The following is a 19,060-nucleotide window of genomic DNA, read 5'->3' as shown; positions in this document are numbered from 1 at the left end:
ATTTTATACGAATTAAGCAGCGTTTGCCTTTCAACTCCCTGGGTCAGACATATGTCAAAGTTGAACTAGGGGGCACACTCAGTGGAAACTACGTACACATCTGCTTTTATAGCGAAACTCCCAGACAAAGGCGGAAATTTCTAATCATACATACCACTTCTATATATTTTTGTATAATTCGCGATTCCGGATTTCGGGGCGAGTTACGTCAGAAAGTCATTTAATTCACACACCGCTCTTGTTCTTGTTCCCCGCACATTCCAGAGCCAGAATAGCGACTTAACGCTAGTCAACCAGCAGGCCCAATCGCTCATCCGCCAGGCCGACGCCCGAAACCGCCAGCTGATCGAGCAGGATAACGCCGGATTGAACAGATCTTGGCAGGATCTGGTCCGCGGCCTGGAGCAGCGACGCGACAACCTGCAACAGTTGGCCGAGCATTGGGACGGCTTCGAGAACAGCCTGCACGCCTGGGAAAAGGCACTTGGTCGACTGGAGGACAAGTTCCGCAATGTCGATCCGACTGTAAGATCCCGACGTCACTTGGAAGATACGAAGAATGCCATTCAGGTGAGTTAACACGTCGGCCGCTTAAGGTCATCGCAGATACATTTACATGCTGGCCACATTTGGGGATTACACTGGGAAATAAATCCATAATGTACAGTTCTTAAGATGCGCATACCATTGGAATACTTAATATATTTACAACATGACAAATATTTTTAAGGAAGAGCTTAATGTGGTATCAAAAGATACATTTTTTAAACCATTTTAAACGGTTATATGACCCCATTATTTTATTTTGAAAGATCCATATGTCTATATCGACACGAGTTCCTAAAGTTCTCATGGAGATTTCCATGCCATTTAAATATTGATTTTTAAAAGTTATTTATAACATGTCAAATGTCTTAAAGCAAGAGCTTACTGTGGTAAGTTTTGTTTTCAAAATGTATTGTAAGATATCATTCTTTCCACCATTTTTAAAGTCTTCAGATAAACCGAATTTTGTATATTTAACTAACATTCGTATCTCAGTGTGTATATATCATGCGGCACCCATTCATTCATTTAGTTTCGTTGTGGCAAATCCGCCCTCCCTTGGGGGCTTTTATGTTTGTCAAATATTTTTACCAATATCCATGCATAAACACAAACCGTGTCGGATATATAAATGTATATATATATAGATATAGCCGTGAACACCATGCCGACATCAAGTTCATGGTCACGTTGTGGACCGGAGCTTGCGCTCTCGTGGCTTCTCCCGCTCTTCAAGCTCTCTTCTCGCGACTTGAGCTTAGCAAAAGCTATATCGTATCTGAGGCAGGTCCAAAATTAATCTAATGATGTGTTTTGAATGATTAACACGGAAAGCCACTAAATCACAGTAATCAAGAGAGAAGAATGTGGCTACCAAAACAACACTATAACTTTCGGTTTCTTTAAACTTTTGATTTTAGTTCAACCAGAGAACGTGAGCCACCTAATGATTGATGGCCCATAAATAACATAAAGCTTTTGTTTATATTTACATATTAATTGCATTTATTTATTGTTACTTTATAAACCCAAGGTAGTAACACCTCGCCACATGTTTAACTACATAGAACTATAGTAATTATTATTTTTACTACTTATCAGCGATGATTTGAATGATTTGTTAGTGAGTGAGATCATTGTTTTGGGGCGATAACAGCTCTTGATGTTTATTTTCAATTTGACAACTATAAATAGTACTAAAAAGCTAGTTCCACATCAACTTCAATAGCAGGTTTTCCAATCACATTTCAATTGAAGCAATTTTCAGCCATAAAAGCTAGGCCCCTCCATATCGAACTAACGATGTTGTCATACATGGGCCATATAAAGCTGATTTCGGCGATAACGAAATAGAAACAAAAACCATCATACGTAACGATGATAAACAAACGCAAACACATGCTTAAGGTTTTAATTTTGTCTCACCAAATTAGACTATAAATTTTATTTATTTGTTGTATATCTCGTTAAGTTGAAAAAATTCTTCTCGATGAAATAACCTCAAGTTTCTAAGCTGCAAAGTCAACTTTATTTATTTTTCTTTTATTCAATGGCGACCTTCCAAAAATAAAAACTGGAAATGAAAACGATTTTGAGGGAGATACAAGTTCTAGAAAAAATAGAGATGTTGCAATGTTGGCCATCAATGATATTTACTCATCCATTACATGACCACACCTAATTAATCTTAATTGAGCAAACGTTGTAATTAATAAACTCTGTACTCTTTATAGGAACTGCGTGAAGAATCAAATCAACTTAAATCATCACATAAAGAAATCGAGGCGCTCTCTAAATCCATCCTCACATTCCTTGGGGAAGTACACAAACCCTCGGCGGAGGCCATACAGGCCAAAGTGGATAAGTTAGTCGAACAGCAGGCCAAGTGAGTACCCACTGAAACCCCAATTACCCATACGAACCCTATCCTATCAGTGCTATATACATTGTGTTTAACTACGCGTGACTGGGGACCCAAAAAGAAAAGCAAACCCAATCAAAACACAAACAAAGGTTTCGATCGAAACGTTTAATTCCGGAAATTGAATTGGCTTGCATACATTATATCAAGCTGCCAAACTTGTTGCCTAATGAAAATGAATGGCAATTTATAGAACTTGACTGGTTACAGATGAGTATCTGTGAGGTTTTCATGTTTATATCATAGTCATATTTAAAATAGTAGAGAATTCTTACGATAGAATGAATTTCTCTAACTGTGAACGAAACTTTTTATGAGTACTTCGTAGGTATATTTTTAATTATCGCTATAAAGATACATTTTTGTTCTCGCCTTTATAAACCTTTTCCTAAGTTTCTAGACTTGTTTGGCCCTCGAAATGCCATCTTATTGTTATAGTTGAGTCAAAATCTGACGTCAGACCAACTGTTACGCTTCGTGGTCGGCGTTTTGTTGTGTGTGCATTACGTAAGACGAGACTTATAGAGTTTTTACCCCTCTCAGCCCTCCATAACCCGAAAAAATTAAGTTTAATTGCAAGTTCTGGGAAATTCTTATTAAGCATTTGCATTAGTTTCTTTTTTTTCCGGGGCTATCCCGTTCTTCAAAGAACTGTGCCAAAGCTTCAGTCTTATCAAACGCGATAGGGGCCTTAGAAGAAACAAACATATATATTATTTATATGCTTTTTTGATAAGACGAATTCTTTTGCCGTGCCTTTACGGAAATGACTGATATATGTGTATTTCTGTTGTTGCCTGGCGCTAGAAAAACACAAAAGCCGTGCCAATATGCCAATTCATTTTGCTCTTCTTGTTGTTAATTGTTCCCTCTGAATTTTTTCGAATTTTCATTTGCTAATTTATCTATCACGTGCCATAGACTTGGCAACATGTTGCCAGCAACATATGTTGATAGACCTCGAAACTCACCACACCCGCAGATCACGTAAACACTTTTTCGAATTTTTCGTTGACAGCGGCCCACTTTTCTCCCTTTTGGCCTTTCACACTGACACAATTTCTGGTTGGATCCCCCGCCCCTCTTTCTCTCCCCCAGTCTACTTGTTTTGTTTTATTTTTACACACAATTTGTTGTTTTTCCGACAGCAGTCTGCTTGAAAAACGAGAGCAGCAGCTGTGGCTATAATTTGCCTCAAATTTTCCCCACATTTTCCCCCAAAAACCAACCGCAATGTGCGTAAGTTTTCGAGGTTCTTAAAGCGAGTGAATTGACAAATGTTTTGACTGCTGCCAGGCGCCGACAGCTTCGATATTTCAAGCGCAAATTCTATGGATAATCACGTTTCCCTGTTGATTGAGTAAATAGCAACAAACGAAACGTGTTTGTATCATAAATACTATATTATTTCTCAGATAAAGACATGTAAAAAAAGGAATATAGACATGACCAATCCAAATTTCTATAATATATATTAAATAATATATTATATAATAAATACATTTTTAAGTTATGATATATCAACCTGTAAAAACCCATTACATATGTTCTATAAATAGTAAAAACTTTTTGATTACTCACACCAAATATTCCAAAAAAAGAAACTAATAAGTGAACCATGAAATAAATTTCCCATTCCTTCCCTAATAAATCTTTATGAAATAATCGTTTCCCAAAGGCATCCCCATTTAATTAGCTGAAACATTTATTCCTTTAATTGTTTTCATTCTCAAATGCGGCTGTCCCAAACAGAACAAACAAACTATGCCATCATCACGCCGAAAAGAATGATCTAATATACCTCCAAGCGGCATGTCATCGATAATTATATAGTCAGAACTGAGATATGTATAGTATATATCCCAAAATGCGACGCAAAATTTTAATGCATTTACACACTTGAGATATTAATAACATTGTTTCGACATGCAAAAATCTAATCAGCGAAAAGACATTAAATATTGCGTAAGCCTCCTGCACTTTGTGGGGATTTAATAATTTATTTTTAACAAGTTCAGTGGTGTACGTGTTTATCTAGAAGGCGACAATTAGCTCCATTAGCAAGTAAATTTGATTTTGCACAAATCTTATATAGAGGTTCGGTTCTCAAGTGAGATTATATGCCATTGATGAAATGCCGGTGGGGGAATACGTGATAAAGCGATGTGAGCAAAATGTAAACAATGTGCCGAAAAAATCATAAAAGAGTTGAGTAAATAAAAAACACAAGTGAAAATTAAATATTTTGCTTGAGTTGGGTGACTTCATCGTTGAGAAATGGCAAAAAAATGAAAAAAAGGTAAACCATATGTGCAAGTTATTTAAATTGAATTATAATTAAAATACTGCTGAATCATACGAGTATGTCGTAGATTTTACAATCTTATCAGGTTTATAGAAATTCATTAGGCAGCCAAACAAATCCAAATTTAATCTGTGATTTGCATATGCATTTGCATTAGCAATTTGTCAGAAAAAAAAGAGAAAATCAAAAACCGACAGCAACAGAAGCGAACAATAATAAAAACTTTGCCCAAATGAGGTAAGCGGGTAATAATAAGTTTATTTTTGCCACTGTTAGCCGTTAACAGAGCGATGTTACCGTTGTGAATACTGTTTTCTGTGTTCCATTCCACTGGTTACTCTCTCTTTTCTCGGCTCTCTCTAGTGGTAAGTTTACTGCCGGCTTTTCTTATCTAAACCGGCTTTTGCCTTATCAATCAACCCTGCATTTTAGGTACTATACTTCAATGAAAGAGGGGTGGTATAACTATGCAAACTCCCTTGATTTCAGCCGGTTTCTTCAATGTCAAACTCTTTTGACTATATAATTTTGTAGACCCCACTCGTCTCCCCCCTTTTATTCAGATATTTTGGTGTGGTGAGTTCGGGGTCTTAGCAGTTTTCGTTCTTTTATTTCCGTAGAGCCTTCGGGCGCTGTTAACGATCGCCAGCCGACGAAAGCCGAAGCAAAGTTTTTGGCAATTTTTGCGTGCGCCGCCAGCGTTGAGATTCTTTTCGGGTTAGTTTTTATATAGAGTTAGTTGCAAGCGGACGTGTTTCTAAAACTGGATGGCTGGAAACTAAATGAAAAAGCAAACGAACGAAGCGACCGCAATACATATACGCATATTTTTAAATCAAATTAATTAACTAAGAAGTAGTAAAAACCAGAGAAGCAGCAAAGCATAAGAAATACCGGCGCCCCTTCTGAGAAGAAAAGAAAGAAAGAAATGTATGACAATGGCTTTTCTTTTGGGCCAATGGCTCCTAATCGAAATATTTCTTTTTTTCCCTCCGATTTCTTCTATTTTCATGTTGAAGTTTCGAACGCCGCTTTGTGGATTACCAGGCGTATACGTAACGAGCACGACAGAACAGCAGATTTTCCATTTGTGTAGCGTCTGCTTGGTTTTCACCGAAATTCCGGCACCGGAATTGAGGCTCTGGAAGTCAAGCAGAGAGCTCGAAAGTTCCCAAAAGTTGAGCACACTTCTGCCTCCAAGTTAAAAAGGAGGTCCGAAAGTTGTCGCCAAAATCGCAGACAGAAGACTGAGCAGCAATTAAAAATTGTTGCTAATTGCCGGCCACTTACGCACTTGTAGTTAAAGTCGTGAAAAGCATAAGGTGATTGTTTGGGCACAACAAAAAAAAGCATAAAACAAGTACTTAAACGAGAGAGCTGGTAGAAATTTCCGAGACTTCAAGACTTGATTAAGTCATCGCAGAGTAAAACCCATCGAAAAACATTTATGCAAAACAACACCGGTCTCTGGTACTCAGATACTCGTATATTCGTTTATTCGCATACCTGCCAGGGTCGTCAGGTGTGAGTGTTTTTGTTATTTGTCCGCTTTATTCGATTCGGAGAGAAAGAGAATGAATATGATTCGCACGCGTTTCTACTTTAAACGATGACGTAGCCAAGGCGACAGAAATAGCCACTGCCAATAGCTTATCGTCGTCGAGGGCCTGATTACATTCCTCCTGTCGCCATAATTGATCAAACTATGTTTCGCAAATGTTTCCCCAAACGTATCGCTATATTTATTTATTTTTTTTTTTTATTATTTTTTTGTCTTGTGGCAACACACGCCGTCATTTAGCTGCCTTTCACTTTCTCTCGTGCTCGCCACGGCATTTCTAGCATATTTTGCCATTTAAATTAGAGCCATGCACTAAATTTAAATCGTTAATTTGTACAAAATGGCAGCCGAGTGAAAATAGCATTGGGGAAAAATCATTTTTCTTTTTTTTTGTCGGCATTTCAAACCCAAACAACATTGGGAACTCACTAGTTCGATATTTGTTGGCTGCGAAAAATGACGCCGAAATAATTCTGGCTAGTTTATAGAGAGTATCGTCTATTTCCGCAGCCCAGAAAAATTTGTTCTTTCGGCGGCGCGCATTTAACAATTAAATTTGAAAATGTTTTCAGCCAACTTTGCGGCCAATTGGCCGAGAGCCAAATGTGTGTTGACTTGGCCTCATCTTAGGGCCGCGTTTTGCTTCGCTCCTCGGCGGCTGTAAAGGGCAATAAACGTTCCATTAACAAATCGCTCATTCCATGCCAAGTGCAATCGTTCAACACGAACACGAACACTTGTTGTCGGCACACACAAGATCATTTTTTCTAATACACTTCAAACGCTTTTGCGTTGGGCCACCAGGGCGTATGAGCGATATGCGTCATGTGCTGGAAATACGGAACGGAAATCAATGCGAAATTCAAATGCGATCGGTGTTTCTCATTGATTCATCCCGTTCACTGCAACGCCCCAATGACGTCAGCTCGTCTACGAGCGAAAAATGCAAAATACCTCTATTCAAAAAAGAAAAAAAAATAAAACATAAATAAATGGGGTGTATATAAATTTAAACATGCGCCGCTTTTAAAAATACACACAAGCTAAAACTACAAAAAGAAAAACAAGATATTGTAAAAGTTGTGCGTGGCCAAGCAGAAGAAGGGAATATTTTTATTTTTTTTATCTTTTTCGGCTTTTAAAAGAAAACTTTTCGCTCTTTGCCTCTCAATGGGATCAAGGCAATTTCGAATTATGAGCAATGTTGAAAAATCGTTTTCGAAAGTTTTCGAAAAATTGCTCAGACCCGAGCAAATGTGCGCCAGCCATTTCATTTAGAAAACTCTCTTGTACCCAAGCGGCAGCATTCATTTTTCACGGAAATCTTCGCAGCCTCGAGGCCAAAGCCCAGTGGATCTTACATATATATAGCCATATATATATATACAAGCAGCCAAAGAACATTGAAAACTTCAGAATCTTTTCAGCCTTTTGTGCCGCCAGAGGAATAACTTTTCGCCCCCCATATATCTTGAAAGAGATATCGTATAGAATTCTATCTATACCATCGGGAACCGCGTGGTTTTCACACTGTCTACACAAATACACACATTGCTATTGGATAACTTGCCCCTGAAAAAACTAACCCATTCTCCTCTTTCAGATTGAACGACACTCTGCGCGATAAGGAGCAACAGGTTAGCAAGGATCTCGAGGAGATCGAGCAAGTCTTCCGTCGCATTTCGCAGCTACAGGATAAGCTAAACGCTCTACACGATCAACTCCAATCGGTTCACGTCTACGACGAGCACATCTCGCAAACAGAACAGCTCCTGATCACATTGAACAGCCAGGTGCAACTGGCCTCCGAGGAGAGCAAGTCACTGGTGGCCCAGACGACGGCCCACTACCAGGCCAAGCAGAATCAGCTGCCCAACGACATTGCCCAGGAGTTCACAGCCCTAGAGCTGCTGGCCGAGCGTGTCCAGGTGACGATGGAGACCAAAGAGAAGGATTTCAAGCGGGCGAAGACCGTGCGCACCGAGTATGTGGCCGGTGTGGATGAGATCCAGCGCTGGCTGCTCCAGGCCGAGGTGCAGGTGCAGGAGCGCAGCCTCACGCCCACACAGATGAAGGAGCTGCTGCAGCGCATCAACCACGAGATCACCGCCATCTACGAACGCTTCACCCTGGTCAAGACCAACGGCCAGCTGATCATCGAGAATTGTCGCAACAGCGAGGAGAAGACGCTGGTGCAGACGACCATCGATCAGTTGGCCGCATCCCTGGCCCAGGTTCGTGGCTGGCTGGACGAGAAGAAGCAGGCGGTGGGCGATAGCCTGGATGCATGGACGAGGTTCATGAACCTCTACCAGATCGTGATGTCGTGGGCTTCGGAGAAGCGCACCTTCATCGATCAGACCATCGAGCTGCGCACCCTGCCCGAGGCAAGGAACAAACTGAACGACTATGTGACGGCTGTGAAGAGTATTAAACCGATTGTGAAGCATCTGAGCGAAATGGACAAGGAACTGGAGCACATTGGCCAGGTTACGACTGTGGGCGATCTCAAGGACAAACTGCAGGAGGCCGAGGATGCGAAGATATCCGTGGAAGCGGTGCTGCTAGAGAGGGTAAAGTGGTGGATGCAGGGGATCTAGCCACCAGGACCCCCTAAAATAACATTGTTTCTCCCATCTTCTATCTTTGATCCCCTAGAACTCCCTGCTGCAAGAGGCCTGTGAGGAATGGGACCAATGTGAACGCAAGATTAAGGATATACGCACCTGGCACGAGAAGACGAAGCAGAGTCTGGACTCCTCGCAGCAGCAGAAGAAACCGCTGCGCGATCAGCTCGGCTTCTGTGAGAAGACCCTGGCCGACATTAATGTGCAGAAAACGAAACTGAGACTGTCCATCGAGAAACTGGAGGTGAGTAGTTGGCCCCGACGCCATGGCTAATCCCTGCTTACCATCTCATCCGCAGGTTCATTTCCGCAACGGCATGGGCGGTGATCCCCGGCTGAGCGAGAATGTCGATGATCTGGTGCGCGTGCTCGACGGCCTGGGTGAATTGGTCAAGGCCAAGTCACAGAGCCTCGAGCAGACGCTGGCCCAGATCGATGTTTACCAGCAGCAGATGCAGACCCTGCGCCAGCGCATCATCCAGGAGGAGCAGCAGCTCCGCCTGGTGATGGCGCCCACGTACTTGCCGCACGATCGCGAGCGCGCATTAGCCGAGCAACAGGTACGTACCGTCCAGTCTTTGACAGAATTAGTAGACCCGTTTAGCAAAAACCAGCTAGCAGTTCAGTTCAGATATAGCAGATATTGCCAGGAGATCTCTCTAGTAAAGTCGGTTATCCCATTTAAAAAAAACCCCCTTTTTATATATATCTATATATCATTTCGTCATCGCTGTGAACGATCCTTCATCGCTATGAAAAACAGTTGACAGAACAACCAAACAAAAGTTATTAACCCCTTACCCAAATATATAATATATATACTTGATTAATATTTTGAAATCGTTTTTGTCCCTTACGCTTAAATGTGTGCGGGTAGGTCTGAAGAAAAACAGTTGCACGGTGGCTGCGTATTTTATTTAATTTTACTTAGTTTATCAAAAGAAGGAAAACAACGCGCATTTTTATTTCTTCATGTTTTTGTTTTATTCCTTTTCGTTTTGCAAAATTTTATTACGTTTTTATTTTCGAATTGGTTTTATGTCATTATTTCGCACACAAATGCTCACACAAGTCCACATTTATCATCCACATTTCATCTTTATGTTTCCTTACGTTTAAACATTTTTCATCTCTCATCTACCGACCGTGCAGCTCTCATTCTCAAAACTCATTGCTATCGTATCGCTCTCATCGGAAAAATACCCACAAAAATTATACCCCTCATCATTACCATTTGTCACGTGCTGCGGCCCCAAAGAATTTTTGATGCCCAAAAATAAATAAGTTCTTGTTGTCAGGGTTAGGCCACCCAGAAATTAAACCGAATTCCTCCTCCAGATAATCACATGGACTATTTTTAGAGTCAAAACGTTTTCCATTGTTTTTATTGGTCATAAACAAAGTGATTATTTTTAGAAGCAGGTGGCCTAGCAATAGGTTAAAATCAAGATTTCCCCAGTATTTTAAATAGCTTGTAATTTTATTACTAAAATTTAACTTTACATTGCGAATTGCAATGTTGGCGGTAAGTGGCAAAATATAGAATTCAATTCAATTTGGGGCAGTAGCTAAATTTGATAATACTTAATGGGGCAGCTCTTGCTTTGAGAACTTTTTGATTTCCCTTCACCTGACCTCACACACTCAAAAAAAAAGTACAGTCATCACATCGCATTTAAATCGACACATTTTAAGGCACAATTACACATTAAGCTTTGGCTTAGACATTTTTAAAGGTTTTTAATTTGGGTTAATTTTTATTTGACTTAACTATTTAGTCAGCTTAGCCAAGCAATCATTTTCTTCACCAAGCAGCTCTCTCTCTTTCTCTATATACCTTTTCTATATCTTTCTGGTATTGTAATAGCGAAAGTCGGTTATATATTAATTATGGTTACGGTTTATAATTTGATTTGGTATTTTATTTTTGACAATTGTATTTCTCTTTATCTTTTCTCTACGTAACTTTTGTTGAATATAAACAAAAATCCTGGTGTCGTTGCGCTGAAAAAAAATCGAAAAACAAACATGCAAATTATTAAACACACTCCATAAACATTGTTCTTTACTAATTATATATATTAAACCAAATAAAACTTGTCTTTGGGCTTTGCTCGCTTGCCTGTTGCGCTACTTACAAACCTGTGACTAATCTGCTACATATCCGATGTAACACCCTTTAACCCCATCGAATAAACAACCCTTGATCACACCCATAAACAAACGCACATGGGTACTGCTTACTTCTTCTTAAAAATCGAAATATCGAACATGGTTAATGGTCGCTTTTCCTGTATCTATCCCATGGCGTATAATGTGCTCGCTGTCTTAAAATTACCATAAACGAATCTCAATATATATGCTGACATCTTTTGTATTTCTTCTCTATATATATATATCTGCTCTCACGCCAACCATTCGAACTCTTTCAAAAAAAAACATGCACCATATATACCCTATATAAAACAATAGGCATGTCGGGAACGTGTCAAAAATCTGCATTCGAAAATAACTGCACGTAATGAGCGCATCAAGTTGTTAATACATCGCGGCACGCCGGACGATGCCAAGCTAGAGATTTAGGATGCCGTACCCTTAACCATAAGTTAAAGCCAATCTAGGACTAGATCAAAGCCAAAGCAGCCACCCCGGCGTCTTCCGTTTGCCCTTGCTACCGCTCTCCTTCTCCCAGGGACGGTGGCCTCGGCCAAACTGTCAACTGCCGTCACTACTCTAATCAGAAAAACATGACCCATGTTTAAGAATTTACAATTATATATATATATGCTATATTTAAAAAAGAAATAAATTAATTTATCAAATTATATTTTTAAAAACGCAAGCCCTTTTTCGAGTATAATTTATGAGGGATGTTAGGTAGCTTAGCTTTGTGTCCCCCCTTTGAAACCCCTGCAATCATATCAAAGCTAACGTTTTTGGCAAATCTTCCCCCTATCTCTCCCACTCTCTCTCTCTATCACTCTGAAACGTGAACCATGATGAACAATTAGGCAATGCGAGAATCTATCGATGGCATGCAGCAAGTCTACGATGCGACCGCTCGAAAGTCCTATGTGCTGGACCCCCATTCAGTAGTGACCACTTCATCGACTGTCTCGTTGCTTATGAAGCCAACGGCGGCAGTGGGTCTGACCTATGCTGAAGTGTTGTCAGGACATGCGAGTCCGGTAAGCGGCGGTAATGAACCGGTAACAAATCCCCGACCAGAAAGAGACCCCTCTACAACGACAACGACCCGGCAGCAACAAACGAACGATACTCAGAACCAGACAACTATCACAACTGTTACGACAACCACAACCAAGTCTTCAAGACGTACGAACGGGGATGAAGCCCAAAGCCAGGAGCGATTCGAGTTCAATGGCGGCGGCAGCACTGTTTCCACAGCGATCTATGAACGCCAACAACAGGTTACACCACCCAGCAGCGACAATACCCCAACCTCAGTTCCTAGCACAACGACAACGACAACCAACAACCCCAACACTCAGTTCATCGAAAGCGAGCAGAAGCACCAACCTCAGGCGAAACCCGGTAAGAAACTTCAACCTCCGCGGCCAGAACGAAGAGGTCGTTCGCCTAGACGACGACCTCAAACTCAAACGGAACCCCAAGCGCCACCACAACCCGCAATTGAGATTCAATTGGAGCAGCAACCACAACAACAGGAACAACTCTTCTTGCCTATTGACGACCGGACTAGATCTCGTAGCCCCATGTGGGTTCCCGGATCGACTTCCTATGCCGAGGTCCTGCGAGGTCTGGAACTGGAGCGTCTCAAGGCCGAACAGCTTGCCGCCCAGGCAGTTCAAGGCCGAACGGATCTTACTATTCAGGATGTGGTGGATGCCAGCGCAGCGGTAGTCTCAGGCAGTATTTACGTACCCGAACCTGAACCAGAGCCCATCAAGGATGCGCAACAGCAACAACAGCTGGAACAATACACCAGCGAAACGAGGACAGAGCTTGATTATTCTTCCCCGCAGCAACAGCAGTTGCAGCAACAGCAACCACTACTGCAACAGCAGCCGAAATCCCTCAGCAATTACGAAGTGCCTATGACAGCAGAAGAGATTGCAGCCACCTACTTGCAGCCCGATCCGCAGTTATACCAGACAATGTACGAGAACGTGGCCGATAGTGGTCAATGGGGTTATGTGACAGGATCTGCCACAGAGCCGCAGCAGCAGCAGCAGACGCAACAGAACTATTACGAGCAGATTATGCAGATGCAGTATCCCATACAGTATCAGCAGGTTGCTGTGCCACCAGCGACAACGCAATATCAGCTTCTGACAGGTTACTATCAGCCGGTGGCTCAGACCGAACCCTACTCCACGGTTTACCCCGCTGATCCAAATCAAGTCTACTATACCCAGCAAACGACTGATTATACGCAGGAATACCCACAACAGCAACAGCAGCAAACCGAACCTTTGCAGGACTACCAGCAGGAAACAGTTGAGCAGACCTATCTTATTGACCCCTACTCGACTACAGGCAACAGCGTGCTGGATCGCGTTGTTACCACGTTGGCATCTATGGTTCAACAGAGTGCCACAGAGCCTCTGACCACCAGCACCCAGCAAATCCAACCGGAGGTAGTCCAGAGCGAGCCGTACTACATTGAAGAGCATGTTCACATGCTGCGACCTGTAGAACCACAGGAGTTTGAGCTGGACGAACCGCGACCGGATATTACTTTTGGTCAGTTTGATGTTGATGCTATCGAAACAATACCGTTGGATGAGCCACAAGGTCCTCAGTCCCTGGTCGACCCTCAAATCCAAGGTCAATCTCAACCTGATATTACGACAACCAGCTATGTAACAGAGACCACAATTGTCTCCGAACAAATACAGCCAACTGTGATATTGCAGCAGACTCAGGAAGTCGTCGCAGTCCCAGAAGCCCCAAAACTTCCGGAAGTTCCAACAACGGTCACGGTCCATCCCCAGCCTCAAAGGCGAAGCCATAAACAGGTCCGGCCCCAGGACATCAGTACAGGCAGCACTTACGCCGAAGTCCTTTTCGGTCTCCAGCACACAGAACATCCAGTTTTCCAGCCATCCAGTCAGCAACCGACTCCAGTGCGCCTTACGTCCTCGCCGCCCTTGCAGCGCAAGCCAGAACAAGCTACAATCAGTACTACTACCTTTACTAATAGAACCAATCAGCAAACTAGACATGCCGAGAAATCTCCAACATGGGAACGCAAGATTGAGAATGTCGAGTCGCGCACATCGCGTACAAAGAGAGTAAGACACGAACCTCAACCAGAACCATTGCCGATTAGACAGAGTACTAGAAAAGATGGTAAGACGGGTAAGAAATCCCAGTCACCCGATAGAAATGGTGTAGCTTTGATAGAGAGCAAACCAGTTGTTGATGTGACGATTCCCAATCCGGTGTTTGAAGAGGCTTCTAAACCAGAGCCAAAGCCAAGAAAATCAAGGAAGCAGAAGAAGTCTACCGACAGTGAGGCCACACCAATTGCTCAGCCAAAAGATGACCTAGCTACCGCAATTTTAGTGCCACCAAAAAAGGATAAGAAACAGCCCCTGACTGCTTTGGAGAAAAAGGAAACGGTGGTGGAGACAACTGTTATAAAGAACGTAGTTGAACCTGCTGTTGAGATCAATCAGCCAACGGAAACAGCTCCAGTTCCATCAAAGAGAGATAAGAAACAAAAACCTGTCAAGGAAAAGGAAGTACCGGTTGTTGAAGTGGCACCAGTCGCTCCAAACAGAAAGGAAAAGAAGCAAGCTAAAACGGTTGTTCAGGAGGTTGAAAACACCAAGTCCAATGAGCCTATCGTTGAAACGGTAGTTTTGAAGCCAGCTGTGGTTGAACAAAAATCTGTTGACATAAAGCAGGAAAAGAAGCAAACGAAAACTGTTGTTGAGAAGGTAGTTGAGAAGGAGATTGTCCAATCCGCTGATGAAAAGCCTCTGACTCCAGCTGCACCTTCAAGGAAGGACAAGAAAAAGTCCAAGCCAGTTGTGGAGCAAGAGGTCAACAAGAAGCCTGTTGAGGCTGTTGTTGAAAGGGAAGTTGCTCAACCAGCTGTGATTGAGACAAAGGATGTTATTCCGACTAAGGAACCTCAAGGTACTGCCACCTCGTTCAAAAAGGAAAACAAACAGTCCAAAACGGTTGTGGAAACCTCTGTTACCATCACAGAAAACGTAGAGCCAGTTGTTACTCCTGCAGTACCCACAAAGAAGGACAAAAAGCGTTCTAAGAAGGAAGCTAAACTGGATGACGTTCAAATTATTTCAGTACCAGTGGAATCTACTGCTGCAGATACTAAGACAACAAAAGCAACAGAAACCATTACCGTTGAGAGTCCTGTGGTAACTGAGCCTATAATTTCTGTACAGGATTTAGTTGAAATTGCCGAGCCATCAAAACCAATTTCTGAAAAAATTCCAGAACAAGAAGAACAAGTGATTCAATCTGAAAATGTTTCCTCAGACTTCGTAATTACTGCTACGGAAGCTGTTAAGATATCATCAAAGGACAGTACATCTCTTATTGAGATGGTCCCGGCAAATATTACTGAGACCATTATCGAAGGCGAGCCCACGGTAACTACATCAACTAACACAATCTCAACGGAAAGTGGAACTACAACCATCACAACGCGAACAATAACTAAGCACATTACCAAGCGCATAGTAAAGCGTATTGTAGATGGCAAGGAGGAGATTGTCGAGGAAGATGTAATTGATGATTTGCCTGAAGAGAATATCTCAGTTGAGCAATACAACTTACCAACGATTGAAACTACTACCAGTGAGGTGCCCATTGATGTGACTGCATTCTCTACAACACAGGACACAATAGTGCAACAGGGATCAATAACTAAGACTGTTATTACCAAGACAAAGCGAATCCTGAAACGCATTACCGAAGACGGTGAGGAAATAGTTGAGGAGGTCTTTGAAGATGAACCTGAGGTGGAACGTGATGTAACACTACTGCCTACCACAGTGGTGACATCATTGGAAGTTATAAAGGACGCTGCCCAAAATGTGGTTGAAGAAGTTTTAAAACAAGCTGAGGAAATAACGTACCCCGAATCGCAGAAACTTATCCAGGAGAAAACAGTTGACGTGGAAGGAGTTTCTGTACCAGAAGTAAACACTGAGGAAGTGACTGTGATTAAAACTGAGAAGGAGCTAAACAATCCGCAAAAGCCTTCGAGAAATGATAAAAAGAAGCAAATGAAATTGGAGAACGAGCCAGAAACTCCCATTGAGCAAAAGGTTGCCGAAATTGTCGACCCACAACTAGAAATCACAGAGCCCCTGAACATAACAAGTGCAACAACGGATAATGATCAAAAGCTTTCGTCTGAGCAAACCATAGTCAGCGAAGATAGCGGTCTTATTAAGACGACAGTTACCCGTACAACCAAAATCGTTAAGAAAATTAGCAACAGTCAGCAGGAGAGCCAGGAGATGATCTCTTCGACGTATTCCGATGCACCCTCATCTCTGGGGTCCTACGATTTGGCAGAAGAAGCTATCGAACCTCCCAAGATAGAAAAATCGGAGACAAATAGCCGTGAAATAAGCGATGAGGGCGTAGTCAGAACAACTAAAACTACAACCACCAAAACCATCAAATCTCCCAAGGTAGATGAAGCCCAAGTGGAACAATCTTTGAATGTTGAATCACCAGTAGTTGTTGATGAGCCTGATGAGGGGGGTGTGATAAAAACAACTATTGTGCGTACTACCAAAATCGTTAAGAAAATTTCGCAAGAATGCGAAAATATCAGCGAGACCAGCAGTGAAGCGGAAATTTCCCTGCCCATTGTCGAGACAGTCATGCAAGACGCTCCGATTGTAGCCGAATCGGTTACTACCGAATCAAACAGCGAGGGCATAACTAAGACCACAACTACACGAACAACAAAGGCTGTGACCAAGATTGTGAGCGAAGCTGAAGATGAAACTTCACACCTACCGGATGTTCCTGTGGCCCCTATTGTCGTGGAAAGCGTAGAACTCCCAGAAGTTCCTAACGTCCCTATTGGCGTGGAGAATACGCTTCTGATCACAGCTACATCTATTGAAGTTCCAAAGGCTAGTAATGTAAAGTCTACAGTTGTAGACTTTATTACGGCCGAACAAAACGCCGCTGAAAAATATACTAAGCCCCAAAATATCGTTGCTGAGTTTCCGGTTATCGAGGAACCTAATAATTTGACTCCAATTGAAGAAATTACTGTACCTGAGCCCGAAACTTCAGAGGTTGGGGATGTTGTCAAGACTACAATTGTTCGAACAACGAAAATTGTCAAGAAGGTTTCACAAAACGCGGAACAAAGTGTTGTCGCTAACCTTCCCAATGCGGACATCGAGAAATCAGAACCTCTTGAGCCTGTGGACGAGGCGGCCAGTGGTGGTGTAACCAAGACAACAACTGTGCGTACTACTAAGATAGTGAAAAAGCTAAATGAAGACGGTGAAACGACCACGGAGGAGACAAGCACCGCTAGTGAACCAGTGACAGTACGTGAAGCTTCGCCAACTATTTCAGAAGTCCCGAGTGAAACTTCAACCACATCGAGTCAAATCGACGGTGCAATTATTAAAACTACGACGATACGAACGATGCGAATCACAAAGAGGATATCCAATGACGGACGCATTCTTCTAACAGAGAGCGAGACACCAGGAGATGTGATCGTGACCTCAAGCATTGAGATGCCCGATCAGAGACCATTTAGTCCCGTCGTTTCCTCGCGTTCAACCTCCCCTTCTGTAACGCCTACTACCGAACTTAAGCTAGATAGCCTGGGCTCAAACATACAGTTAGGATTGAAGGACAGCCCGACTGGGGTCAAGGTTATTGGCATCGAAACAAGCACTGTCGAGCTTCCGAAGCTTGGTGAACACCAATACGCTGCAAACAAGACTAATGGGGCCATTAAAGAGACGGATAGTATTACCACTACTACGACGACTACCAAGAACACGATACTCACGACTACACAACGACGAAGCTTCGAAACCGAAGATGGCACAAATGTTCTTTTCGTGGGAGAAGGCATTGACGGTGCATATCCACCGGGCACAGTTCAAAAGATTTCCCTGATTACCCATGAAGAGAAACTGAAGACACCTATTGTGAAAATGCATCTTGATTTTCCGGAGGTTAGTCTTCGTGTGACCGAGACTGTGACTGAAAATATGGAATCCCTGCAAAGAACAGCCGAAAGTAGAGAGAATACAGTGATTGAAGTTGTCGAGTTGTCTAAATCTGAAGTCCCAGAAGCAGTAGAACCCAAACCAGATCCTATTCCGCATATACCCGAAAAATCTACCCAATCAGATGAACTAGTCAATAGCCCAGAAGTGACCCAATCAGCTTTCCCTGAAAGTAGCTCTGCAGAATTAAGCCCCGAAGAGCAAAAGCTTTTCGAGGACATTCAGAAAAAACTTTCCAAAAAGGATAAAAAGAAACGTCCCGCTATTCCAGAAGAGTTCATAAAACAAGAAACAGTTCAGGTTATTGTACAGGAAAGTAAAGGTAATGATGCTATTTATGTACCCTCTGTAGTTGACGAAATAACCAATGCAGTTGAACCCTTAGTTAAGCAAAACGTGACTGCTCAGAATGTTATCCAGGACGAGTCCTTGATCTCTAGAGTCAAATCAATTGAACATACTAGGGCAGATGTTATTTATCAAGAGTCCATAGTAGAAGTTGCGCCAGTTTCCAAAACTCCTTCTATTACAACCAAAGAAGAAATACAGGGTGATATTCAGACAAGACCTATTCCAGAACCTGAGAAATTGCTTTGCAATATTTCTCAAGACTCGTCTCTAATCTCCACCGTCAAGAAAATCGAGCAAACCAAGTCAGACAATATTTACCATGAGTCTATAATTGAAGTTCTCCCTGTTCCCCCTCAAGAAGAAGTGCCAGTAAAAATTCCATGCGAAACTCAGTCAACTCCTGCTCCTACTAATATTGCTAATCCAATTGTTCCTGCTCAACCAAGCGCATTACTTGCTGAAGCATTTGTGGCTAACACGGTAAGCACTTTAAGTATAATCACT

The 19,060-nt window shown here is 42.3% G+C and overlaps 1 protein-coding gene across 21 annotated transcripts in view; it reads left to right on the top strand.

The window, feature by feature from the left end:
• The window catches only part of Msp300 (Muscle-specific protein 300 kDa), a 108,991-nt gene that overhangs the window by 49,100 nt on the left and 40,831 nt on the right, over nt 1-19,060 (top strand). For 11 of the 21 annotated variants that reach the window (XM_070999586.1, XM_070999584.1, XM_070999583.1 and 8 more), the window contains 6 exons: nt 265-570; nt 2,280-2,431; nt 7,937-8,906; nt 8,992-9,204; nt 9,260-9,520; nt 11,972-19,036. In XM_070999586.1, coding sequence (XP_070855687.1) covers nt 265-570; nt 2,280-2,431; nt 7,937-8,906; nt 8,992-9,204; nt 9,260-9,520; nt 11,972-19,036 — 8,967 coding nt within the window. Of the gene's footprint in view, nt 1-264; nt 571-2,279; nt 2,432-7,936; nt 8,907-8,991; nt 9,205-9,259; nt 9,521-11,432; nt 11,803-11,971; nt 19,037-19,060 lie in introns of those variants that run through there. The other 10 variants (XM_070999587.1, XM_070999589.1, XM_070999588.1 and 7 more) reach the window with 2 other exon arrangements.

The sequence above is a fragment of the Drosophila suzukii genome, chromosome 2L, assembly GCF_043229965.1.
Source record: "Drosophila suzukii chromosome 2L, CBGP_Dsuzu_IsoJpt1.0, whole genome shotgun sequence".
Classification (NCBI taxonomy): Eukaryota; Metazoa; Arthropoda; class Insecta; order Diptera; family Drosophilidae; genus Drosophila; species Drosophila suzukii.
The sequence above is the reverse complement of the archived record's forward strand: the minus strand, read 5'-3'. Positions and strand labels throughout refer to the sequence as shown.